The sequence below is a fragment of the Phyllobates terribilis genome, unplaced genomic scaffold, assembly GCF_046119375.1.
Source record: "Phyllobates terribilis strain yellow unplaced genomic scaffold, ASM4611937v1 Scaffold_2__4_contigs__length_985480577, whole genome shotgun sequence".
In the NCBI taxonomy this organism is placed as follows: domain Eukaryota; kingdom Metazoa; phylum Chordata; class Amphibia; order Anura; family Dendrobatidae; genus Phyllobates; species Phyllobates terribilis.
The window spans coordinates 701,584,452-701,611,038 of record NW_027362762.1 but is presented as its reverse complement, the minus strand read 5'-3'; the positions used below and the strand labels follow the sequence as shown (position 1 = coordinate 701,611,038).

At 41.7% G+C, this 26,587-nt stretch overlaps 1 protein-coding gene across 1 annotated transcript; it reads right to left on the bottom strand.

Annotated features, from left to right (window-relative positions):
• Positions 1–14,897: 14,897 nt before the first annotated feature.
• Positions 14,898–24,920, bottom strand: LOC141247464 (protein spinster homolog 1-like). The gene is made up of 13 exons (XM_073669218.1): positions 24,807–24,920; positions 23,912–24,122; positions 23,660–23,725; positions 20,845–20,981; positions 19,453–19,604; positions 18,730–18,799; positions 18,004–18,146; positions 17,760–17,912; positions 16,560–16,749; positions 16,206–16,271; positions 15,917–16,015; positions 14,983–15,157; positions 14,898–14,938 (listed from the first exon to the last, which is right to left on the bottom strand). Exons 1-13 carry the CDS (start codon positions 24,918–24,920, stop codon positions 14,898–14,900), a joined length of 1,617 nt encoding a protein of 538 aa, XP_073525319.1.
• Positions 24,921–26,587: the final 1,667 nt, after the last annotated feature.

Below are 26,587 nucleotides of genomic sequence, written 5' to 3'. Positions count from 1 at the left end.
TACAATATGTCACTAAAAAACAATCTCAGAATCAGGTGAATCCGTTGAAGCGTTCCAGAGTAATTACTTCATAAAGTGACAGTGGTCAGAATTGAAATAATTGGCCTGGTCACAAAGGCAAAAACAGGCTTTGGCGCGAAGTGGTTAAAATGAAAAACAAATTTTTGTGGCCTTAATAATTTACATTTATTTTTTTGTCTGTTGAGTAACTCTGTGAGAATTTGGATGCTTTTTCTACGGCGGCATTGAGCGTCTCTATCCCCTTGATATAAAATTAATTTTTAATTTTTCAGCTTGTTCTTTAAATGTTGAATCAATGTTATTAATTTGCTAAGTCTTAGGAATTGGGAGTAAGGTAATCCGTTATGTAAAGGCTGTGTACTATTATAATGAAGGAATGAGTTTGTAGATCTAGGTTTTTTTAAAGACCTTCGTGCACATATTACCGTTTTCAATGGAGATAGTGACGTCTAAAAAGAGTATAATTATTGAGCTCCAAAGTGAATAGCATGTTGGCCTTATTTGAGGTATTTAAATAACATAAAAACTCGGTAAAGTCTTTTTCTGTTCCTGCCCACACAATGAATATATCATCTATATAACGGATAAATCACTTTATAAATTTGATAAATGGATTTTTTGTTGCGGTAATATATTGGCTTTCAAAATGTGCCATAAATAAATTTGCATATACACAAGCTGCCGGAGTCCCCATCGTGGTCCCCGTTCTTTGCGTGTACAATTTATCTAGAAATTGGAAACTATTGTGGGTCAGGATAAATTCTAGGATTTCTATTCTACAGATTTCTTTGTAATGGCTGTGTCTGACCGTACAGGAACATGGTCTGATCATACCACAGCTCCTGGGCAGGGGAGGAAGCAAAAGAGTTTACAGACCTTACAGCACGGGATCACAGCTGATTCTTTCTGTGAGGTAAAACATTTCACTGCCTGTTTTTAAGCAATGTTTCACTTCACAGAAAGAATCAGCTGTGATTCCATGCTGTAATGTGTGTATCCTTTCTTTTGTTTCCTCCCCTGCCCAGGAGATGTGGTATGATCAGACCATGTACCTGCACGGTCAGACACAGCCATTATTCAGTACATTGCAGGGGCACATTTATAAGATTATCTCAGCACCGGAACATTTTTGTAAACACATCCAATTGTGAAACTTACTGTTATTCAAAGATCTATTGATTATAATGTTGATTAAGATTAACTTTGTTCATGGAAAAACCCCTCTAAATACAATGCATGATCAGTTTTGTAGCTATTGTTAACATTGTTCTGCATAAAAAGCATCTGATACCTGATGTAAACTTCACTGATTCTTCATATGTCAATAAAGAGAAAATGGAATCAGTCAAGAGATTTCTGAATTTAGTGGATCTGTCATATTCTTCATGGATTATGTATACTGTATCCTCACCCATCCCTTGTAGACTGTGAGCCCTCGCTGGCAGGTTTCTCTCTCCTCCTGTACCGGTTGCATTTTTGTTCAAGATTTTTGTAATTGTTTTTGCTATGTATACCCCCTTTTCCCATGTAATATGCCATGGAATAAATGGCGCTATAATAATAAATAATAATAAATAATAAAAGAAATACAAACGTCGGGGTGCACAGAGCCTTGGGCCTGGATCACATCACAATTTCTTGTTTCCCTTTATCTTATACACAGCAAAAAGCTCGTCACGCAAGTGTTAAATGGGAGCTGTGATGAATACAGAACCCAATAGCCAAAAGACAGTGTTTTGCCCTTTTCCCCAAAATTAAAATGTGTGTGTGTGTAACGTGGTTCAGGGCGGTGGCAGCGGACTAGGCTCTTGTCTTCAACGTCCCGGCATGTTACATGAAAGTGTGGGTCTTGGCGGGGTGTGTAGACTTGTGCTGTGAGGGCCTTATGCTGTTGTGGGCTGGCCAAGACCAGATGTTTCATAGTTCAATGAGGGAGACCACCATTCAAAAATGAACTCTTTACTGAATGGTAACTTGGTAAGGGTTATATACAAGGGATATCGGGTACAAAGCCTTATAGACGTTTCCTTTACAGCATGAAACATTTTTCCACACAGTATCCTTCCCCTGTGGTATACTCCAGGGCTTTCAAGGCATACTACTTCTCCCTACTTTGCCACAATCCAGCTTTAATGCTACAGTCCTGATCAGCAAGTCCCTTTACTTGCTCAGGGCTCTGTGCCCTATTTCTTCCACTACTGGCGCCCAAGTCCTATTTCTTCCACTACTACGGTCAGACGTTTGACCTGCCGATACATTTTAAAATGTGGATAAAAGTGTCCTGTCGGGGATAAAAGTTCCCCATTCTTCCGATCGGTGCGGTTTTCCAATGGTCGGAGTCTACCAATCAATAAGTTATCACCTACCTAACCTGTGGATCGGTGATAACTTGTTTTAATCAAAGAACTCTTTTAATGAAAACTACCATAATTGTACATCCCAGTTATGGTATTCGCACAGTAGATGTGGAGGAGCCGCCTGTGTTGGACAGATGACGCTCCACTATAACAGGGATAACTGCTTACAGGTATTTGCATATAGCTGTAGGGTGGGCCCCTTGGGTCAATTCCCCTGTGGGCCCCAGACACCCCAGTCTGACCATGCATACATTTACATCAATTATCAGGAAGGGCCTAAAGATGGGACATATTTATCAACTTCTCTGCCAGATTTATATAAATATGTCGTAAATAACAGCAAAGTTGCCTCCAGCAAAACAGAACTGAGAAATACTGCACATGATGAATTTCTTTCTTTCTGTGAAATATATGGGTTATGAATGCGAAGAAAACAAAAAATAAATGTGCAGTTATCACACTGTCATCATATCACTGCATTTGCTTTCTGTATGTATATAACTATTTTTTACATGTTTTTATATTTGTCACAGTCAAATAAAATCTACTGCCCTCCATTGGCCGAAATGTACGATATGCAGACACTTGTGAGGTTTTATTAAAATACAATAAATGTACATCTATACAATAGTTAAGTATTCAATTTTGTAATACAAGGCAAAAACCCACTCACGTCTACCCCTATACCCACCCGCCAATTACAACTGCCCTAAAACGGCTCCTTCTTCATATCCACCCATTTTCTTGAGTCATTTTCTTTAGACCTGCAGAACATTTTACCCTTGTACTATTTATGGAGACCATTCAGTTCTTGCTTCCAACACCACCTATAGAACCTCACCCGATTATTCTGTCCTTTGTGTCATCCATATCGTAATTGCTGATTCCAATATGTGATGTTTTCCTTTCTTGCTGCGTAGTCACTTTCAGTGTAATAATTTCCAATAATCTAGGTGGTTTCTCCTGTAACCAATGCTCTTCAATCATTTTCCTGGTATGATAAAGTATTTTCGCATAGCAGTTGTTCTGCAGCTGGACTTGTTAATTCCCCAACATATCCCAACAACCCCACTTTAAGATTTCTTGGCTCTCTTACACCATATATTCTATCAATCAATTCTATTATCTCCCCCCACAAGTCCTGCAATGTCTCCACATGAGGCTCCATTATGTTTCCAATTTGCCTAGACAGCAGTTTTTTATGTGCTATTGACATTATTCCTTTTGTGGCTTTATATTAAATGTTAAGCTCTAGAACTGCTGACAATCTTATATCTAAATTCATTGTTCCAGCTTGAGTATGTAAAACAGCTAGAGCTGAAGAAACTGATAGAAAAGGCTATTATGCAACATAAACTCCTTTTTGAGCTGTTTTCAACTTTTCAAAGCTCCTCCGGTGAATACCTGACATAATTATTTAACAATCTTTAGTTTCCACTCTTGAAATCATTCTAACTTATTTCCCAGAAATACGTTTTTTTGCCATAGTGGCACAGTGTGCATCCATGTAGACCAGGGGTCTCAAACTCGGCTAAGTATATGGGCCGCACATAGAAAAAATGTGATTTTGAAGGGCCGCATTCTTTGCAGAATGATATGAAGTTTTTAATGATACCATATTGTTTTTTCCATACACCTTGTGGATCATTTTTTTAACATTTTTGGCTTTTTTATTTTATTCTTTTAAATGGCATTCATTTCATGGGCTATGGTACAGTTTTATAGTTTTTACAATTTTACAGTTTTTACAATTTTTCTTTCCTTTTTATGTCCCCTAATTGGCCACATAGTGATTTTTTTCTTACAATTAGCACCATATAGTAATTCTGACCAACTTCTTATAGTAATGTGCCCATCTTGTAGTAGTTTCCCCATCTTGTAATATTGTCCCCATCCTTGTCTGCATCTTGTAGTAATGTCCCCCATCTTGGTCTTCATTTTGTAGTAATGTGCCCATCCTGGTCCCCATCTTGTAGTAATGTGCCTATGCTGGTCCCCATCTTATAGTAATGTGCCCGTGCTGGTCTCCATCTTGTAGTAATGGCCCATCCTGGTCCCTGTCTTGTAGTAATGCCTCATCCTGGTCCTCGTCTTGTAGTAAGGTGCCCAACCTGGTCCCCATCTTGTAGCAATGTGCCCATTCTGGTCCCCATCTTGTAGTAATGTGCTCATTCTGGTCCCCATCTTGTAGTAATGTGCCCATCTTGATCCCCATCTTGTAGTAATGTGCCTATCCTGGTCCCCATCTTTTAGTAATGTGCCCATCCTGGTCCCCATCTTGTAGTAATGTGCCCATCTTCGTCCCCATCTTATAGTAATGTGCCCATCTTGGTCTCCATCTTGTAGTAATGTGCCCACCCTTCTCCCCATCTTATAATAATATGCCCACCCTGGTCCCCATCTTGTAGTAATGTGCCCATCCTGATCCACATCTTGTAGTAATGTGCCAATCCTGGTCCCCATGTTGTAGTAATGTGCCCATCCTGGTTCCCATCTTGTAGTAATGTGCCAATCCTGGTCCCCATCTTGTAGTAATGTGCCCATCCTGGTCCCCATCTTGTAGTAATTTGCCCATCCTGGTCCCCATCTTCTAGTAATGTGCCCATCCTGGTCACCATCTTGTAGTAATGTGCCCATCCTGTTTCCCATTGTGTAGTAATGTGCCCAAAGTGGTCCCCATCTTGTAATAATGTGCCCATCCTGGTCCCCATCTTATAGTAATGTGACCATCCTGGTCCCCATCTTGTATTAATGTGCCCATTCTCGTCCCTAACTTGTAGTAATTGCCCATCCTGGTCCCCATCTTGTAGTAATGTGCCCAGCCTGGTCCCCATCTTATAGCAATGTGCCCATCCTGGTCCCCATTTTGTATTAATGTGCCCAACCTGGTCCCCATATTGTAGTAATGTGCCCATTCTCGTCCCTAACTTGTAGTAATGGCCCATCCTGGTCCCCGTCTTGTAGTAATACCTTATACTGGTCCCCATCTTGCAGAAATGGCCCGTGCTAATCTCTAACTTGTAGAACATTCAACTGAAAAGAATCACTGACTTTGGCGGCCATCAGGACTAGGCCGGAACAATTATGGGGGCTCTGGTGCCTGCGGGCCGTATTAAGCAGCCTCAGGGGCTGCATGCGGCCCTCGGGCCAAGTGTTTGAGACCCCTGATCTAGACCTAACAGTTTCTTGCCAGCCTTACAAGCATTAAAAGTAAAGTTGGCTACCTCCTGCCACACTTTTAAGCTTATGACTTCCAAAGATTCTAATGGTAAAATACCGACTCCTAAATGTCTCACTAGAGTTTCTTTTGACCCCTATCTTGTAACTACCAACCTCATATGTGCTGCACTTGTGCTGCTAAGAAATACATGCCTCAGGTAACGCCAATCCTCTTTTTTTCTTTGGTAGCTGCTGTTTTTCCAATTTGTTTATTGGAATTCTACTCTTCCATATTAAATCTCTAAAAATATAATAGATTCTCCTGAACCAATATTTCAGAACCCAAATTGGTGCTTTATGAATCATATCACTGATGGACACAGACAGAAGAGGCCCCCTGTGAAAGAACATTATATGGACCCTTTGCTGTCCAATAGCTCATCATAATGCACAATTCCACCTACTTTGAAGGCAGAAATGGGCCCTCTTATCTCTTGGGCCCTTTTGCGGCTGCTCAAGTTGCCTCAATGATATGTCCACATCTGGGTCATATATATTTGTTGCATCAACATCATTTTGATCAAATTAGTTCTTCCTAGTGCCGATAATGGCAATTTAGACCATATCTATCTTATCCTTGTTTGCATACATCTTAGCGCTTACAGAGTGCTGCTGTATTCTTTAGTTTATATATTATGCAGTCAAATCAGCTTGCACCTGTTCACAGTCGCTTTAGTCTTTTCGGAGGTGCTGGTCAGTTTTCTGGTTTTTTTTAGCAATTTTTCATACAACTGATCCAACACAGTGATGTGTGTTCAGTTATGAATGGAGAAGGGGAAAATATCAACAACCAATGGCCCCTTTACATGACGTTGGTATAGTCAATTCAAGGTGGATTGGCCTCCCGCCCCCCTCTTAACTCTAACCCCAAAAACGACAGACATCATGGCTTGGATGTAATTGGCCACAGTGGCCTTTTATTATAACCAAAATAATAAAAACCGTGTTATATATATACTGTATATAGATGCGTTAAGGTCCTTGAAGCTAAGAAGAGTCTGGTGATCCCAATGACACAACTCCACTTACTCCCAGTCGTGAACCTCAAGCTCTGGAGTACCAAGAACCCCTCGAAATGGGGGTTCAGAAACAGTTTGAAACCGCCACACCTGGGACTCGACTTTTTGCCGTGAGTCCCACAAATCACCAGACCCAAATACCACCATACCAATTTATAACCTACTTCAAGGACCCTAAGCATGCATGCTCTTGTAAGAGGGCCGCCTCAACAAAACCTCTATCTCACTAGGAGTCGTCCTATAGCGCTCAGGAGTGGAAAAAATCCCTGTGAAGGAAACCTCTAGGGAACCATGGCTGACAGACTGCCCTTCCCTTGGCCTTAGAAGGATGCTGATCTTAAAGCATTCAGGCATGTCACAGTTGAACATGTCACAAGATATACAATGATTAATTAGCAAATAAAGTAAAACATCCCTCCCACTCAGGTTATGGTTGCCTACCGTATGCGAAATTGTCACTATGACCAGTGAATTTTACCAACACAGGGAGGTCGGGTGGGAACTTGCGTTCCCTGGAAGTGGGGAAAAGGGACCAGACCACTCCAATGGTGGCCTTATAAGCAGCCCCCACCCTCCCTATACCTGTCCCCACCTATGCCGCACCCCCGTCATGCCGACTTTCTTCCCAATGTCTTAGGCCAGTGCTCCAGCCTTTTCTTGACATTGGTATCATCAATTCAAGGTGGGTTGGCCCGTCGCCTCCCTCTTAACTCTAACCCCAAAACCGACAGACATCATGGCTTGGATGTAATTGGCCACAGTGGCCTTTTATTACAACCACAATAATAAAAACCGTGTTATATATATATATATATATATATAGACTTGTTAAGGTCCTTGAATCTAAAAAGAGTCTGGTGATCCCAATGACACAACTCCACTTACTCCCAGGCGCGAACCTCAAGTTCGGGAGCACCAAGAACCCCTTGAAACAGGGGTTCAGAAAAGGTTTGAAACCGCCTCACCCGTGACTCGACATTCCTTTTTGCCTTGAGTGCCACAAATCACCAGACCCAAATACCACTTATAGCCGAGGGATCCATGTCCTGTGGGCACTCCCATACCAATTTATAACCAACTTTAAGGACCCTAAGCACGCCACCATGAGAGTACTTGACAACCTTAAGCACTCGAGACCCCCCTTACTCTCATAAACATCGCCTGCTTGATGCCTCCCGCAAGGTTTATGACCATATATCAATTCCGATATCGTTCAAATTAACTCTGTCTCTCAACCAAAAATCCTCCAAGCCATTCTCCAAGTCAAAATGCCGAATTGACACCCCCTTGTTTTCGGAACCAACCTTGAAACCACCCTGTTCACCTTCCTCTGTGCCCTATTCAGACTCTCTATAGACGTGGCGTTTCGCCAACTCTTGCGGGGAACAATCTCTGACCAGACTGTTATCATCCCCGGAAAAGATGCCCAAAGCCATGAAAAATTGTGTTTAACGTCTCTAATTAGTTCCCTCCATGACCAAACCCCTAAGTCATTACCCCCAACGTGTAATAGCAGTATGTCTGGGGTGCGATTCATACAAACGAACTTAGTCACCTCCTGCAATACTTGATCCAACCCATTCCCCTAAACCCCAGCCAGCATATAACGGCTTTGTCCCTTGAGACGCCGAGTTGCCTTCCATCTCGTCGCACGTCTGCCCGCACGGCGCCTCAATGGACATAGGAGTAGCCCATTATCCAAACCAGTAGAGAGGGACCTAAGCAGAAGACAATATATAATTAAAAACACTAATACACCTTTATCACCAGTTAACTATCGCCTCCGGTCTCACTTACGATAAAAACCGTCTTGATTCCCACCTCCCTATGCGTTTTATGGTTTCTGGGTTCAGGCTGCAGGCCATAGCTTCTGTAGCTGCCCCTATCCAAAAGGAGTGAGAGGCAAAATTGCATGGATTCAATCCCAACTTACTCAGACACCTCCTAAAAATGCTGGTGAATTGGTACTGTGATAAAAATGTTCCATCTTCGTGACACAACAGTGGCCCGAACGAATTCCGCCCCAGCCCCCTGGAATGCTGGAAGGTTTTTTAAGGGCACATCCCTCACCCTCCCACCGCTCCCAACCATACCTTCTTCCCTCTCCCCAGCTGGTCTGTTTTTGAATGTCTCAACCCAAATTCAACCCCTTCTTTTGTTGCAAACACATCCCCTGTTAGAACCCCCCACCTTTTTTCTTATATGGAGCTACCAGCTCGCTAACCAGAAGAGCCTTATCTCATTCTCAGAGCTGCAGACACCTTGCAGTTCTTTTCTGAAACATTCCAGGAGCTTAAACGACACCGGACGTTGACCATCCCTCTGTGCCCACCCCTGACGAAAATCCTTAACTGCCAGCTTTACTAGGGGATTCTTCATCCGATCCCTAACACCCCTGGTCCTAAAGCTGAATCCTAGGCCAGCGATCAACTGATTTACCTTGGATACTGACCAATCCTCCCGAGCCCCTTCACCTAACCATAGGAGCAGCAAGCCTACTTGGTCTTCTTCGGACAAGCCGTTACCTATACCCCTCCGCCAACCCTCCCACAGCCCCCAAGCTGCTTGATAGGCCTTCTATGTGCTAAGGGATAGGGATGATTTAACTAATGGTTGGGCTGAACAAATACCAACTTCCATATGTGTTGCGGGCACTCGAGCCCCCTCTCCTCTGCCTCTGGGGCCAGCGACCGAAAGCGATCCCACTGGAAACGAGAAAGGGCGTCAGCAATTGAATTCCTTTCACCTGGTATGTGTGAAGCTGTTATGCAGGCATTTATTACTAAACAATCCAATACGAGTTGCCTTAACACCCTGATTACTGGTGGAGAACATGCCATCATATTGTTGACCACCAACACTACCCCCATGATGTAACAGCGGAAATGAATCCGTTTGTTGCGAAATTGCTAACCCTACAGTGTCACTGCCACCATTATCGGAAAAATTTCCAGCAATGCTATGTTTTTTTATGAGCTCTGCCCCCCTACAACACTTGGGCCATTCCTCCTCACACCACTGGCCCCTGAAATAAGCGCCAAAACCTATGCTACCTGCTGCATCCGTGAACAGCTCTAAGTCAACATTATCCATCACCTCCTCCATTATCAAAGAATGCCGTTATACCCTTCGAGGAAGGTGGCCCACACTGACAAATCCTCCTTATGCTCTTTTGACAAGCTAATGTAATGGTGAGGGGCCTTTACGCCCACCGTCACCCCCGCCAACCTTCTGGAGAAGACACGCCCCATGGGCATTACCTTACATGCAAAATTCAACTTGCCTAACAGCGATTGTGTCTCCCTCAACGTCATCTTTTTTAGCCGCCTAGCCCTTGCAACTTCGGCCCTTAATGCCACCACTTTCTCCTCTGGTAACCTGAGTTCCCACTTCTCTGAATCAATAACGATCCCCAGAAAACAAATACGCGAGGACGGGCCCTCTGCTTTCCCGGGTGCCAGGGGGACACCAAATAGCTCTGCCACCCATTCCATGGCGTGCAATGTGGATTCACACCGCGCTGACTCTTTTGGGCCGAAGCACAAAAAATCATCCGGATAATGAATGATCGGTTACCCAACCAGACAAGTCCCGGACGACCCATTCAAGGAAGCAACTGAACACCTCAAACATAGAGCAAGGAATGGAACAGCCCATAGGCAGGCAGCGATCTATGAAATATGCTCTGTCCCAGAAACAACCCAGCAGTCGGACACTATCAGGGTGCACTGGCAGTAACCTGAACGCCCCCTCATTGGCCATAAGTTTCCCATCACATTTCCCTAATTTCCTTACCCACGCAACCACTTCATCAAGAGGTATAAACTACGAAACTTAATTCCGCCGCAATACTGTCGTTCACCGAACTACCCCTCGGATACGAGAGATGGTGGATTAACCTAAATTTATTAGGTTTCTTTTTGGAACCACTACCATTTTCCAACGGTAAATCCTTGAATTCTGCCTAATGCCACTTCCTTTTTTAACTTATCTGTGACTACTGATGGATACTGGTAGGCTGATTTCAAGTTTCTATTGGTAAAGGGAACCTCAACCGAGATGGAAGGGATCCTAAAACCCACCTCAAAGCCTGCCGCCAGCAGCTCCGCTGTTGCCCTATCTGGGAATCTATTTAGAAAGGGAAGCATTTTTGCTAGTTTCACTGGCGTCAGTCCATTGGGAATTGCTGGGAGTGGCCCCCCCTCCTTTCTTGAAACATCTATCTGCTCCGTGTGAGGAACCATTACAGAATGAGCAGACGTGCTTGTATCTACACCCAGTACCGAACTTACACTGGCTCTCATTAAATTGCCAGCATAATCCTGACCTCTGCCCACCTGCTTGTCCCGACTGTCCATTATCTTTTCCCCTACTTCCGTGGCCGGGTAACCCGGCCCCGCCTGGTAAACACTGCCCGAACCTAGCCAGGGCCATTACCCTCAACCACAGCCCTATATCCTTCTGGTCCCATCTGTTCGATGGTCTGACTGCCTTTCTTTGCCAAAATTGTTCGTCGTACCTAAGCCAGGTTTGCTCCCCGTATACTCTATATGCCTCCCCTATTGCATCTAGATAGCGAAACATGGCCTAACAGTTCTCCGGTGCCTCTACCCCTATGACACTTGCTAGGATATTGAAAGCCTGCAACCAATTGAAGAAAGTTTGTGGGATTAACCGCCAACTCCGTTTTTTCTCGTCCTCATTATTATCATCACTCTTATTCTTGTCTAAGTTAAACGGCAGGAGGGAAAATATTTTGACGTACTCATCCCTCCAAATCTGCTCTTTCACCTCGTTCTTTAAGTGGGCACCCAGGAGGCCCTCATAGCAGACGTATACCTCGCCCCGTGCCCTATCGTCCAGATGACCCTTATCCTCTTTTTCTTTCATGGTCTGATCTGACATGGGCGCAGGACCTGCTGCTGGTGCCTGAGAAACTCCTTCCCCCTGCCTTACCACCTCACTCCTCCCGACCCCACCTCCCAATGGGACCCAGGCTGACACTGGAGCCGGTGTTAGACTGTGAGCCTCCAGTGTGGCCGTGCAATTTTTCAAAACTGTGAGCATATTCTGGATACCCAGCCCTTCTTGCGAGGATACAACTTCTGAGGTGGGTCCCACTGCATTCCGTCCTCCTGCACATCCCTCTAACTCGCCCGCAATCTGACTGCACTACACTCTGTGACATTAATATGGGGGGAAATGGACATGACATATGGTAATACTCACCGGGCGTGGGTGCCGCCACACCGACCGGAAATCCAGCATCCAGTCGACCGTCCTGGTCACCCGCTGTTGCCCGTCCTGGCGCTGCTGCTCCCGCTGTGATGAAGGCATCAACTGCTGCCACTGAAGGGGGGAAGAAGGGAGGGATCTCCCCGGGGGCCAAGGTGCTGGGCTGGCCTTGAGTAGCAGGCACGTAGGGCTGCATGAGACTAGCGGGCAGGGGGGACGAAAATGGGACTACAAAAACCTCCCTGCTACACGACCGCAGGTCCTTCTGGTCACATGACTGCATGTCCTGCAGTTCGCGCCGCCGCTGCCTCTCCTGCACTGATGCCACCCGCGGCTGCAATGCCTCCTCCAAGGCCAATCCAGGGTGTCGCCTTTCATCGTGGCCGGGTGTGCAAGGCTGTCCGGCCAGCACCTTACCGCCATGGCCCGCCGGAGCACTTCCTGCCCCATCAGCGCACGCAGGCCCCGCCCACCTCGTGGGCAGAGGCCCGCTCACCGTTGCAGACACCGGCCGAGACGGCAAATTCCTCCCGTCTGGCAGGAGGGGAGGGCACCGGAGGGTCTATGGAGGGGCTCTTCTGCCGGCGCCTGGGTCTTGGGGCTCAGTCAGGGGACAGCCTTACCGGCGACCTAGTGTGACGAGGGCGCCGCACTTGCAGGGACGATGATCCTGGTCCGCAACCTGTGATCCGGGCCACTTGTTCCTCCAGCCAGCCAGGGGGGTGCTCCATGGCCGCCATCATTAGGGCCTCTAGCAGCTGTTCCACTGACATGATCCAGGTGAGTGAACTTGCATTGTGCCCTGGAAGTGGGGAAAGAGACCAGACCACTCCCATCGTGGCCTTATAAGCGGCCCCCACCTGTCCCCATCCTCCCTATACCTGTTCCCACCTATGCCGCACCACCGTCATGCCGGCTTCAGCCCCACAGTCTTAGGCCAGTGCTCTATCCTTTTCTAGACCTGTGTTTGGGCTCCACTTTGTCATGATCCAGAGATGTATACGCACACAGATATTCATACACTCACTGTGTAGATGCACAAGTATAATCACAGATAAGTCATCAATAATAGATCGCTCATGCTCCGTGTATTGGCACTCCTTCTAATCACCTGTTCGAGGAGATTTATACTGCTGCATTGTTCACTTCAATGGTACAACTTTGCAATATCTTTAAACAGCCACTAAAAGAAAATATGATGCAGGCGAGTACGAACCCACCTGCAAGCTAATATAAACACGAAAGACTCCGCTCTTTGGGTTTGTCTGGTCTACCTCTTTGTGCGTGTGCTGTTGTTACTCTTAGATGCTTCCACTTCACAATGACAGCACTTACACTTCTCCAATGCAGATCCAGCAGATAATACATTTCACAATGTAAATGCAGTATGCTTATCGAGACCCACTGAGCTATTTAGTTTGAGCCATACTATTACCAATGTATATCGATAAAGTTTGCATGGTTGTATTCTTGATTGTATGATCCTAAAAAGCATATTGCAGACTATTGTTCCCATCTGTAAGCCAGGATGTACTTATCCTGTCAAGTACCATTAATAAAATGTATGTCGGAAAACTGGGAATTCTCACTCAGATTTATGATTGATTACTTCTATAATTCCTATAATAGAGGCTGCCCATATATGAGGGCACAGGACATTGAATGTAATGTGTGGATCTGTTAGAATCAAGGCCCAATCTGAGGCTTCTATGTGTTGGGGGAACCATATTTGCTCTATAAAGCCCTGTGAAGATATGTACAGAAGCTCATGTATACTACTATTTCATTATAGACTATTAACTTCATTCAAGGTGTCAAATATTCAATTTTTATTAATTCATTCCCTATCAGTATGTCTTTGGAGTGTGGGAGGAAACCGGAGTACCCGGAGGAAACCCACGCAAACACGGGGAGAACATACAAACTCCATGCAGATGTTGTTATTGGTTATTTGAACCTCAGCACTGCAACATAACAGTGCTAACAACTGTGCTACCGTGATGCCCAAAAGTCTTCAGTGTGGCCCCAATGATGATAGGCCATGTGACGTAGAGATAGGTTGATCCTTGAATACGTCTAACTGCATAAAGTATTTAAATGTCATGTCCAGTAGCGAGAACAGAAACCGAGCCCGGAATCTGTCTCTTGATGCAGTAGGAAACTCACTCTTTGAGTGGGTACATCTGACTGCGGAAAGTTCAGTATATGTCATATCCAGTAGTGAGAACAGAAACCGAGCCCGGAATCTGTCCCTTTTTTCCTGAAGCGCAGGTCATGTGATCATAACATGGAGGCCATTTCATGTCTGAAATGCAAATCTCTGCGGGAAGCAGTTGCAATGGTGGAACTAGTCTGGGGTAATGAGAAAGAAAAGTAAAAAGAAGTAGAGTGTTATTTACAGCAGGAGTGAGATGTGCAAAGCATGCAACATATTTACTTATCTTCAGAACTCAATCATATGGCTACAAGAAGATTCCACCAAAAATTATCCAGAACCTTTTTTTTCGTTTCAGTGTTTTTTTTTAAATACAATTGATACATTCCTGAACACCGTCCTCACAACCAGTAGGGAAGTATGTGACTTTTGGCTAAAAGTAGGTATAGTATTGTCATAATGATGTCCTAATAGCGTCTATTGTGGTTATCAGTTTCTAGCTAATAACAGGTTATGTAGATGTGATGATGCTGGGTTTTACATTTGCAGATAATAGAGCTAATGCTAATCCAAGGTGGGGCTTTATTTTAATTCTGGAAAAAAAGAAAATAGAGGCAATCCGGCACCATTTATTACTGTCCTTGACTCTCGGACCGCTCACTGTAACCATCCGACACACGGGAACCATAAAAAAAAATCCATTAATAGCAAAGATTGAAAGGTGGCACTCACCGTCCCGTAAAAAAAGTTTTATTCAAACTAAATTAGTAACATGGATGCAGGAGGATCTGAGAAACATGGAGGATGACTACCGTTTCACATCAAACTACGCTTCAACGGGTCCTAGTACAGTTGAATTTAGTTTGAATAAAACATTTTTTTACGGGATGGTTAGTGGCACCTTTCAATCTCCTCTATTATTTTTTTTAATTCTGCAAGATACATGAGAGGATAATGAACATATTTCTATACGCACCTTCAGACTCCATCTCTGCTTGCTTACGATCATTTTCAAAAAAGAGGGCAGTTGCGAAAAAGAAACCTCCTCCAATCACCACCACAAATGGACAAGTCACCATAAGGGTGTACTGGAGACTGTGGAACTGCCATAGAGCAGATTTTGCTTTTCCTTTTTTGATGAAGTCAGATATCTGTAGATATGAAGAGATTAATAGTTATGCATGGGATGGATAATAACTTTCATACATATAAATACATGCACACATTTACCCGGACAGCAGCCACTGGATACTTGTTAGGAGATGTGGTGGCTAGAAAGGTCATGGAAGGATAAGGTGCCTCACTATGGATAGTGGAGGAGCTCCCATCCGCCAGACCACAAACACTGGCTCCAATTCACTCAGCCTCAGTGCTGCAAGTTGTCAGGAGACAGGATTCATGTGGCCTCCTCCTACAGCAGATAATCTGACATAGCGCCAGGTCATCTTGTCTTTGGAGGTCTCTTGTCATGACCACAAGATTAGAATAGTTTGCTTGTATATACAGTAGGTTCTATTTGTTTTCTGTCGGGGTACTGGATTTGTACTGGATTTGTACTGATTCTGCATATTTCTACTGATTGTATGCAGCCTACAGATGTAGCAATAGTCAAACGACCATTTATTACCCAATGAACATTGATGTACAGGAAACAAAGTTCCATTAGTTCATTTTGCTTAATGCAGCCACCCCAATACAAAGAAAATCAGTGTCTGTTTTACAGTAATTGCAGAAGCACTATGCACACCTGTGAAAGATAATTTTACACCTGCTACATCTGTATATTCTGGGTGCTGTATGCAGACATGGAGGCCACAACAAATAATACTGCTTTACACAAGGTCCTGTATCAATAAGACCTCATGCTAAAATGTTCATAAGCCATTCCGGAAGCAATAACATCTACTTACCACTCCGATGAGATAGGGGCTCTCAACTTCTTCCAGCAGGACAGGCACCATATTCGCTATGGCCTGTGCTGTAGAACGTCTTGTGGGAGACACCACATACTGAAACAACAGGATATTCTGAGTAAGTAGAGCAAAGTCACAAAACCCAACAAAACAAGAGAACTTGGACAAAGTGACCAGATATAAAAATGAAAATTTTTGAGACATAAGTAAACAGCTCAGTCCGCAAGGATAGGCCTTTACTAATATAATTTCAGCTATGATAAGTCTAGCATTTTTCTTTACTCACCAGGTGGATGTCAGCCGCAATGGAGAAGTTCATGGAAAGTAATATCTCTACGAGGACTATAAAGACCTGCAGAAAGATAAAAACATTATATATCTGTCTGTCTCTATATATGCATATCTATATATACCTTTGTGTATTGAAAGCTTCTCCATACTGGGATATGAGATACGCTATGTGCACAATACTATAATAACATTAATTATTTTGCTTTTTAATCTATTTATTCACTCTAATTTCCAAACATTTAAAGACCGCCCCCACCATATACCGTAACCATGATATCTAGAGCTCAATACATCAGATTTAATATAGACCCAGTAAATGGATTACAGCAATCTGTGAATCAGGACTTACATAAGTGGCCACAAGATTGAAATCTGCAATAAACAGCGCCATAAACAAGAAAATGGCGGAGATCAGCAAGCCAGCTCCACAAACGATTGGGTCCGCACAAGGGTTATATTTCTTGTATCTGTTAGCTATCTCCACTCCTGCTACAATTCCAAAGGCGCTGGAGAAGACTGTAAGTATGCCGGAAATCAGGCTGCAAGGAAATGTGATACAGAGATTAGTAAAGGAACTCCAAGTAATGCAATATAAATGATGGAATGCTCCAACTAATGTATCTTCTTCAGAGAATTGGTGTTTGAACGTTCTCCACTGGTACAATGCCATATTTGTACTAATTATCTCTAGATTAGTCTTCAAGGTCCCAACTTTAAGAGAAGTCATTGTGATAATCTGCGGCGCATACATGAAACTAACTTTTTAACGTTTTAATGGCATGAGATGTGTTGAATGTTTAGTTGAGATATATTTGCCAACTCTAGCAGAGACTTTTTGAAAAAGGTAAGTCCACGTGAATGAGTTGACAAATCTCCAGGGCTTAGTATAAGTCTTCCAAAACCTCCGAGAAAGTTGATTTTAATGTGACTTAAAGCTTCAGAGGCTTCAGAGGCAGCCAAATGCAATTCCAAAGGAGGGTGAGGAAGGTGTCAATGGATGGAGGGAAGTGGTCTAAAATGGAGGCATGGCTATATGAGAAAAATTTCTGTGGCACACTCTGAGCCGTGATTGCCTCTCTGGAGTGCCGATTCTGAAAAGATGGCAAGTATGAATTGAAATTTGTTATAACATGGCAAGAAATTGGAGAAAAATTTACTATGACAGGAGTTCTTTACACCTATCTTTATAAGAAATCTGTTAAAATAAGTTATGCCCAATTTATTAAGATGCAAACTCCTTGTTAAAAGTTTTCCATATCTATGGCAGTTAGTGTGCCAGAAAATCAAATATGCGCCAGCCAAGTTCTGGTGTAAATTATAGTAAATTTGTTACGTCATGGGCGTCCATGCCCCCTTGCTTTGTGTGTATTTTTGGAAGCTGCTCATGGCAGAAAAAGAGAAAAAGTTGACAATTATTGAGCAAATATGACATCCACCATAATATGTGACTTTTTGTTAACACCAGGAAACTGGTCTGGCATAGAGAAAATATTATATCACCAACACCCCTCTCCAGTGAAAGTAAAATTAAGGTTTGATAAACTTGTACCTGTCATGATAGTTGCACACTTCAGTCTGACATGGCACCTTTTGTTGGATGACAATCCGTGTTTGTATCAGGAAAGAAGGAGCCCAGAACTCAATGGCACTAGCTACAAATTTTACACTCATAGTCCCAAGAGTAGAAAGTATAAAACATTTGCTGCAGAGAATGAAAAAGGAAGAAACATGTCAATAACATAGAAGTCAGATGGTAAATCAGCAAAAACACTCACTACACAGAAAACACTCACTTATTTAACAGTTCTTTCAAATCCATCATCCAACTATTACAGTTTGGTAATTCACTATTGTTCCAGTCAAAAGCTTCTCTGGGAGGTTCCTTGACAAAGCTGATAGTTAGCAGGACTGCTATAAGGCCCAGACCAGGGGTAACCTGTGTCACAGAAGAGAGACATAAGAGGCATTATATGTTATATACAGTGGTATCACCACAAAAAGAAAGTGACCACAGTCTAGTTTAATGGGAACTTGTGTTGAAAATGGTATCTGATCTCCATGCAGGATGTTATAGAGCAGGAGGAGCTGAGCAGATTGATATACATTCTTGTTAAAAAAGTTTCAGTAAAACTCGCATTATATTTATTGAGATCCATGTTAGTATGTATATAAGTCCAGTGGGCGGTCCTAATCAGTGATTGATAATCTTGCCTGTATGACTGTGCATTCACAGATAGCTGTCAGTCACATAGTAGGACCGCCACTTGACTCCTTACATACAAACCCCACGAATTTCAAAGAATAAAATACAAGTTATACTGAATCTTTCCCAACATAGCTATATATCATTCTGCTCAGCTTCTCCGCTATACTGTGCTGTCCTCAGATTGGACTGCATGTACAATGTAAGGTTACCTGTAGTAAACTGTGGATATGGAAGTAGTTCCATTAAGACTGTATAAGGATTATCATTAAAATTTAGAGATTATCCACAAGAATCCCCCAGGTTTAGTACTTACCCGAAAGGCCCAGTGCCAGTCACCACCTGCTGCGCTTGTCACTTTAGACCCAATAGTGTATCCAAGGCCACTGTTATATAAACAAGAAACAAAGTGGTCATCATTTCAGAACATTATATCTATATAGTACTGTGAAAAAGTCAGGTGGGGTAGTAGAAAAACAGCTGCGAAATAAGAATGCTGTATAAGAAATAGATGTGAGAACCCACGCTCTTCCAATCTAGGAGATTTCAGGTGAACGTTCTGCAGCATGTGTAGGTTGTTTGTAAAATCCCTTCCATATCCATTGTACATTTGCAATTAATTGATGGTGCTGAATCCTTATGGGAAATCCACAGCAAATCAATCCACCATGTCTACACTTACTGTTAGGGTATGTTCCCACAACGTCTTTGTACCACTGGCAGAGTTACTAGGCGAGGCCACTTCCTGAAGAGGCTTCATTAGTGGTTCTTGCCCTCTTTATTTGTGGTCGCTCTACCACCAGAGTTTTTTCTTTTTATTTTACACTATAGTGGCAAAATCACACAATGACTATGTTACTTCACAGTTTCCAAACAAGAAGTTACAAAACACTGAATATGTGCACAGCAATGTTGTTTTCACATTGCTGTGCACTATCTTCATTTTTAGCAGCGGTTTTGAGAATCTTTTTCATGTGGATTTCAGGAGGAATCTGCCTGATGAAGAAGCCATTAGCACATGTTCAGGTAACACACTTACCAGCCAAGAGGTGCAGTGAAGTAATAGATGGAAAGCATGCGGCTGCGCTGTTCTGCCACAAACAGGTCAGCAATGATTGAAGGGGCAATTGTGGAAAAGCTTGCCTCCACGGTTCCAATCAGTTCTTTTATTCCCAGAAAAAGTGGAAAATACTGTGAAAACATAAAAAATATTCAGTTAATCTTTCAGGAACTTTTCTTAACAACTGCCTACTTGGTTCTGCAGAGGTATGGGAGTAGGTGTTTGAGGAACGTATTGAAAAAGACATTAAATCCACAAGTCATCATTTAAAATGTAACGGTCATTTTAACTTTTGTTTCATAGATTAAAATTATAAAACCAGCTAAATGTGGCCACCAATGGTGACAGTCACAGTTCTCTCTAGTAGAATTAATGTATATAACAAGCAATGAGAGTTCCAATAAAACGTAACCTTTAATGCAAAATGATAAAGAGTCGTGTTCAAGAACACACAAGTATATATAGACAAAAAGGTGTTAAAAGGAATTAATGCTGATGAGCATACATTCTGGACCATACAGGATAATAACAATAAGGGCCCACAGCGACAACAGTGCATGTTAAAAAGCCGGAAATGTCTCACCCATCTCCGCACGAATATTGATCAAACAAGTGCACTGCCACTACATTTAAGTGTATGGGAAGCATAGACAAATTCTTGAGATATGAGAACTTGGGACATCTTTTTTATTGATTGGGTGCTGAGGGGTAACTGTGATGCAAGACCCAAAAATTATGCATTGAATAGCAGATAAATGATTTTTGGTGGGATAACCCCTGTAAGGCCACTTTCACGCATCAGTATTTTGGTCAGTATTTTCCATCAGTACTTGTAAAAAAAAATCAGGAACAGAACATAAAGTCAGAAAAAGTATAACAGATAGATTTGTAACTTTTTCCCAGTTTGTCCCGCTCCTGGTTTTAGGTTACAAAATACTGATCTGAATACTGACAAGTGAGAGGCCTACAGAAGATTTCCCATTCAGTAGTGTGAGGGCGCCATGTGTCCACCCTTACAAGAGCCATAACAGTGGCCATATTAGTTGAACTAAGTTTTCTGAGAAAAACAATAGCAACAAAGGGCAGAGAAATAGCAATATGGCTTTGTTCACATCACTGTCACAGTTTTCATTGTAAACGGAAATCTGTCTCATGATAGACTAGGCGAGGTCTACCACATTACTTATGATATACAATATTCACTTGGCTGTAAGAAATACTATTTTTCCCTCCAAAAAACCCTGAAACCGGCTCTAAAAGGATGTGACCTCAGCTTTAAAATAATAGATTTACTATGTTAGTGTTGCATCTGGAGAAAAAACATCTACGAAGATTGTAAGCTTCTACCGAATCAGCTTATGTTCTACTTACCTCGTTGGGAATGAAGGAAATGCAGAGGTTCACGACTGTCCAGAAGGACATCCCTGCACACATTATGTTCTTCCTGTTACAGCGGTCACCCAGGTATCCAAAGACTTGATGAGCCAGTACATAGCTGACGATGGAAACTGAAGGGGCGAGGGGAAAAAAGATGTCTTTGTAACAAATTATCACTTAACCCATTATCACTTAACATGGACGTAACAGGACTTTTTTTTTCAAGACAAGTTGTCTTTTTGAATAACACCATTAAATTTACCACATAGTGTGCTTAAAAAAAGGAAAAAAATCCAACTGTGGCAAAATTGTAAAAAACGCAATTCTGACATTGTTTTTTGGGAATTGTTTTTACGGCTACAATGATTTGGCATCATGATTCTTCTTGTCAGTACGATTATGGCAACGTCCAGTTTTTGTAATAGTTTAAGTGGTGAAAAATATGGACATTTTTTGTTTTAACTTTTTTGATTGTTTTGCCATTTTCCGAGACCCGTAACATTTTCATTTTTCGGTTGATGGAACTGTGCAGTGTTTATATTTTGTGGGGGGAAACAACATTTTTATTGATATCATATTGGGATAGATATGACATTTTGATCGCTTCTTACAGCATTTTTGGATTTTTTTTTCTGTATATAGTGTTTACTGATCGGATTATTTATTTTATATTTTGATAGATCAAACCATTATGGATGTGTGATATCACATATGTGCATTTTTATTTAACAAAAATATATTTTTAATGGGGGGAAAGAGGGAGTAATTCGAACTTTTGTTTCTTTTTTCATATAGTTTAAAACTTTTTATTTTTACTGTATTTGTTAGTCCCCTTAGATAACTAGAACCTGCAATCATCAGATCACTTGTACTATACTACAGTATAAAAAGCTGACCTTTTTTGCTGTATACAGGAAAATAAAAGGTCTCCTTTGAAGTCCAGCTCCCTGCTGACATTAAAGTCTTCAACAGATCCCCACCCCCTGACTGTCTTACCAACCCATAGGCTTGTTCACAGGACAGCGTATGGGCGTATAGAATGATGCATCACCATGCCATTCCGTTGTTAATGCCGCTGTCAGAAAATGACACAGGTATTTAACAGGTTAACAGCTGAGGGCGGACTCGTCTCCAATCACAGCTGTTAGGGCTCATACACATCTGTGTATAAATTGAACTAGTGCAATCTGATGGAAAATCGCACTCTGACTAATGTCATTCACTGATTCTGTGCTCATCTGTGATTTTTTTTTCTCAGCTCAAATCAGACCGAGAAAAAAATTGCAGCATGCTGCGAGTGCGGAAAAGAAAAAATCACACAGCAAACGAACCAGGCGCGTGCTTTCTGATTTCTACGCACCCAACTCATAGGCAACCTGGCTTTTTATCAACCGAGTACAGTAAATTCACAGCGTGAACCATCAGAATAGATAGATACAAAGATGTCAGTGAGCTATATAATTAGTGCAGTGCGTCTGTAGATTACTGTCCATGTATTTAGCTAATAAATATAAAACTAAATGAAAAAAATGGCATGGTGTCCCCCTTATTTTTTATACCCAGCTGAGAGAAAGCAGACAGTCGGGGGCTGGGGTTATTATTCTGGGAAGAGGCCAATATCCATGAAGCTTCCCAGCCTACTAATATCAGCTGCCTACATAGTCCATATTGGTTATTAAAAAGGGGGGACCACATAAAAAATTATGTGGGGTCCCCCCCTATTTTTAATAACCAGCTACTAATATCATCCCACAGCTGTCTGCTTTGCCTTTGCTGGTTATTAAAAATAAGGAGGACCCAATGTAATTTTTTTTTCGCATCTTCCTTTTTAATAACCAGTAAAGGCTACGTAGACAGCTGTCAGTTGATATTAATAGTCTGGGAAGAGCCATGTTTATTGCCCCCTTCCCACAATAATAACACTAGCCTGCAGTTGTCTGCTTTCCCACAGTTGGTTAGTAAAAATAAGAGTGATCCTATGCCATTTTTAAAAAAAAATAATTATTCATTTAATAAGTTTAAAAAGGCTAAACACCCTTTAGTTCCACATGAAAGGCACTAAAGGGTGGAAGTTTATTATATATAGGGGTCTTGTGACATTGAATATCTACAGGACATCTATCCTATTTATTCTATCTGTTCTACCTATATATATCTGTATATAAGATTGTTTTATTACTTAGAAAACTAGCTTTAAATGACAGACAGTAACTGTATGTAAAAGCTGATGTTAAAAATGCATTGCATACGGATGTCATAAAGGGGCTACTTGATAAAAATCTCATTGTACTCGCATGACACTCATCCTACTTTCCTGGAACAACTTTGGAGCAATTTTATTTACGCTGATGCGTGCGAGCCCTTAGGCTACGGTCACACTATCAGTATTTGGTCAGTATTTCACATCAGTATTTGTAATCCAAAACCTGGATTGGGTCAAAAATGCAGAAGTGGTGACGCGTTCCTATTATACTTTTTGTCTATTTGTTCCCTCCTGGTTTTGGCTTACAAATACTGATGTAAAATACTGACCAGATACTGATAGTGTGACCGTAGCCTTTAGAGGCACGCTCTGTGTGTCACAGCTATTATCTGCCGGGAATATCCTGCTCTATACACCCGCTTTCATCTTGCTCCATACATGTACGGCGGATGTCAGTAATAGGTTAAAGGGTCATGAGATCTTCCAAAGTGGATCATTTTGACACTGAGATGTTATCAAATTTGAGTCAGGGATTTGATATCAGTCCTCCTTCTAATGGCATCTTTCATGGTGACTTACAGAATATAATTTGATATTGACATTTACCTATGTTCTGCCATCCAAGTCCACTGTCCTCTATTATAAAGGCGCTTGGCAGATATGGCCTCACCCCTACAAGAACAAGAGAAGAGCACAAATGATCATTTGTAATTAGAGAACTGTAGTACTTTTTTTAATAGGCTTCTCATATGCCCTGAAGAGTCAGACAGTCGTGGTGCTATTATAGACACCTTCACAGCTACAGGCTTAAAAAATCTTCCCCCCAGACGTAAAACCTTTTACCCCTCCTTCACCTACCTTTGTCAATAAAGGAATTCATGTAGATTACTAGATTTGTGTAGGACAGAATCAATATAGTAATGATGGAGCGTACATAAGAAATTACACTCCGGCCATTTGTGTCCTGCCTATCAAGTCTAGCTTTTTCCTCATCCTCATCATCAAACATCTGTATGATAGTATGAGCGCATTTCTGGAGAGATGCCATGTTAACAGAGCCCTGAAAACACTGGAGATAGACACAGAAAACGGAAAAAACATTTAATTACTCTCATCATCATCAATTATATAAAGTACAGAAAGTCTGATAGTCCAGTAATAGAAGATAACCTGGACTGGCCTACAAAAGCAGGTGCCATGTAATAATGTTATACTGCGCTATTTTCCTAAAGACCTTGGGGTAACAATTGTTTAATATTTATCTCATAAATCAATAATGCACATGATTTGTAATATATCTTATCACAGAAACCAGTCTCTTTCTCCTCCTGGACTGGTCTTTCATTTTAAAAAAATGTAATTCACCAGTAAAATCTGTATTCAGTGAAGACAGATTTTTCCATTACTGAGAAAAGAAATGGCAGATACTACAGATAAGATACTATGTAAATGAGATGAATTAGAACAGAAGAGCTGGAGACAGATATCCTCCTTCTCCTCTTTCTTCTCTACATAGAATCTTATCATTGGCAGCTGCCATCTCCTATCTCAGTAATGGGAAAATCTGTCTTCACTGAATACGGATTTTACCAGTGAATTGAGAATTTTGAAAATGAAAGATCAGCCCAAGAGGAGAAAGAGACCAATATCTTTTATAAGATATATTACAAATTTTCTTAATGTCATGCGCACTATTGATTTATGAGATAAAAATTAAAATGATAACTACACTTTGAGCGATTGTTAATCTTACCTCTATTACCAAGAGGTAATACCAAGGCAAAGGGGGTGACTTCCCGAAAATCAAGGCTTTAATTTGACCGTGAGTGGAGCAGTGGTCGATTATGTGCTTTGCAGCTCCACTCATTCTAATGGGAGACGAAGACCAGCCGACCATTAATTCCATTAATGCCAGATTACTATAATGTGACTATACTGTACTGTGTATGGATAATTCCAGGCCTGGTAATCCAGAATGGGTTATCTGTCTATAATAACCTGCAGGTCGTGTCTCAATGTCGGAAGTCCACTCTGACAGAATAGTGAAACTGTGCACCCAATCAGCAGCCACTGATTGGCTGCAGCAGTTTCATGACATAATACTGTCCCATGACTACTGGGAGACACAGTGCCAACATTATAGGAACGGAACCAGTCCAAGAGCTGTTGAGTGTTTTACTTGTATATTGTGCACTCAAGCTATTAAGAGGGGTTGTCCAGTTATAGACAACCCATTTAGTCACTAGAAAAAGGTTAGACTTACCTTGTTCTCTCCACCAGAGGGCGCTGACAATTCCAATCACTTTTTAAAACTCTCTATACTGTAGTAAGTTTTGCAACACAAGTTGTGAGTGCAACACACAAGAGAAAGTGACTGGGACCAAGGCTTCTCCCATTGTTATAAGCGGGGGCTGATTGTGACATCATCACCTGTCACTCAGGGTTCTAAGCCATCGTGATGTATTTCATAATTAATATTGGGCTGCTATTTAATATAAACTAATTGGTAATGATGACCACCTCCATAGGCTTGGTTCATACTAGCGCTTGTTTGTGATTTAAAAATATGTCAAAAAATATATATAAACAGCAATACAGTAAAAGCAAAAAACAGACATAACACAGACACAGGCGACAAAGAAAGTTGGTGAGTGACAAACACATTCTCAATCTTCTATGTGATTTATTCACTCACCAACTTTCTTTGTCGCCTGTGTTGTGTCAGTTTTTTGCTTTTACTATATTGCTGTTTATATATATTTTGACTGACTCAATAAAATTGATATTTTTATTAAAAACATTGTTGTACGTTGTTCCTGGCACATCCCCCTTTTTTCTCTTTGGTTACATATTGGCTTTTGTGCCTTATGGTGACTCTAATTAATCTAAAAATTTGGGTTGAATTGAGATTTATCTGACAGCTTACTAAAAGAAGCAAAAACAAATGCAAATGTATTTATATGTAAAGGTTTCTGCGTAAATCCCTTTGCCGTTGGCTTATCCACTTATTCTATTTCCATTTTTTTCTCTTGGAAAGAGTGCAGTAAGTCGCGCTATTGTTCATTTGAAAATAAATAACTAAAAAATGAACAGGGAAGAAAGAAACTGACCAATTACATCACCCATTGAAATCAATAAGTTGTTGAACCGATCAGTTACATTGTGGTTTTCTGCTTCTGAAGCAGAATGAGAAGACTAAAGATCACTAATAAGTTCTAGGGTGAACCCGGCCTTACCTGCCTACCTGTCTCTACCTTACACATTGCCTGCACAAGTTTACTAGCCATTAGTCTACATCAGTGCTGAGAAATCGTAACATCTAGTGGAATATATATATGTATATATATATATGTATATGTTATACACATACATACATACACAGTATACAACTCTTTTAGATTGTTTAAGGTTCTTTGTTGGTACAAGTAATAGCAATTATTATTGTATATATCTGGCACCATTAGCTTACTTTTGCATTCATGTCATGGCCCACAATGTAGATTATGCTAGCGGTCAAAAATCTATGGTCATATA

Excerpts from the sequence above, each read along its gene's own strand:
- LOC141247464 (XM_073669218.1), bottom strand. The coding sequence starts at position 24,920 with ATGAGTGGAGCTGCAAAGCACATAATCGACCACTGCTCCACTCACGGT. Across the intron at positions 24,123-24,806 it reads ATTACCTCTTGGTAATAGAG|TGTTTTCAGGGCTCTGTTAA; the intron begins GTAAGATTAACA and ends GTCTATCTCCAG. Across the intron at positions 18,147-18,729 it reads ACTGGCACTGGGCCTTTCGG|GTTACCCCTGGTCTGGGCCT; the intron begins GTAAGTACTAAA and ends TCTGTGACACAG.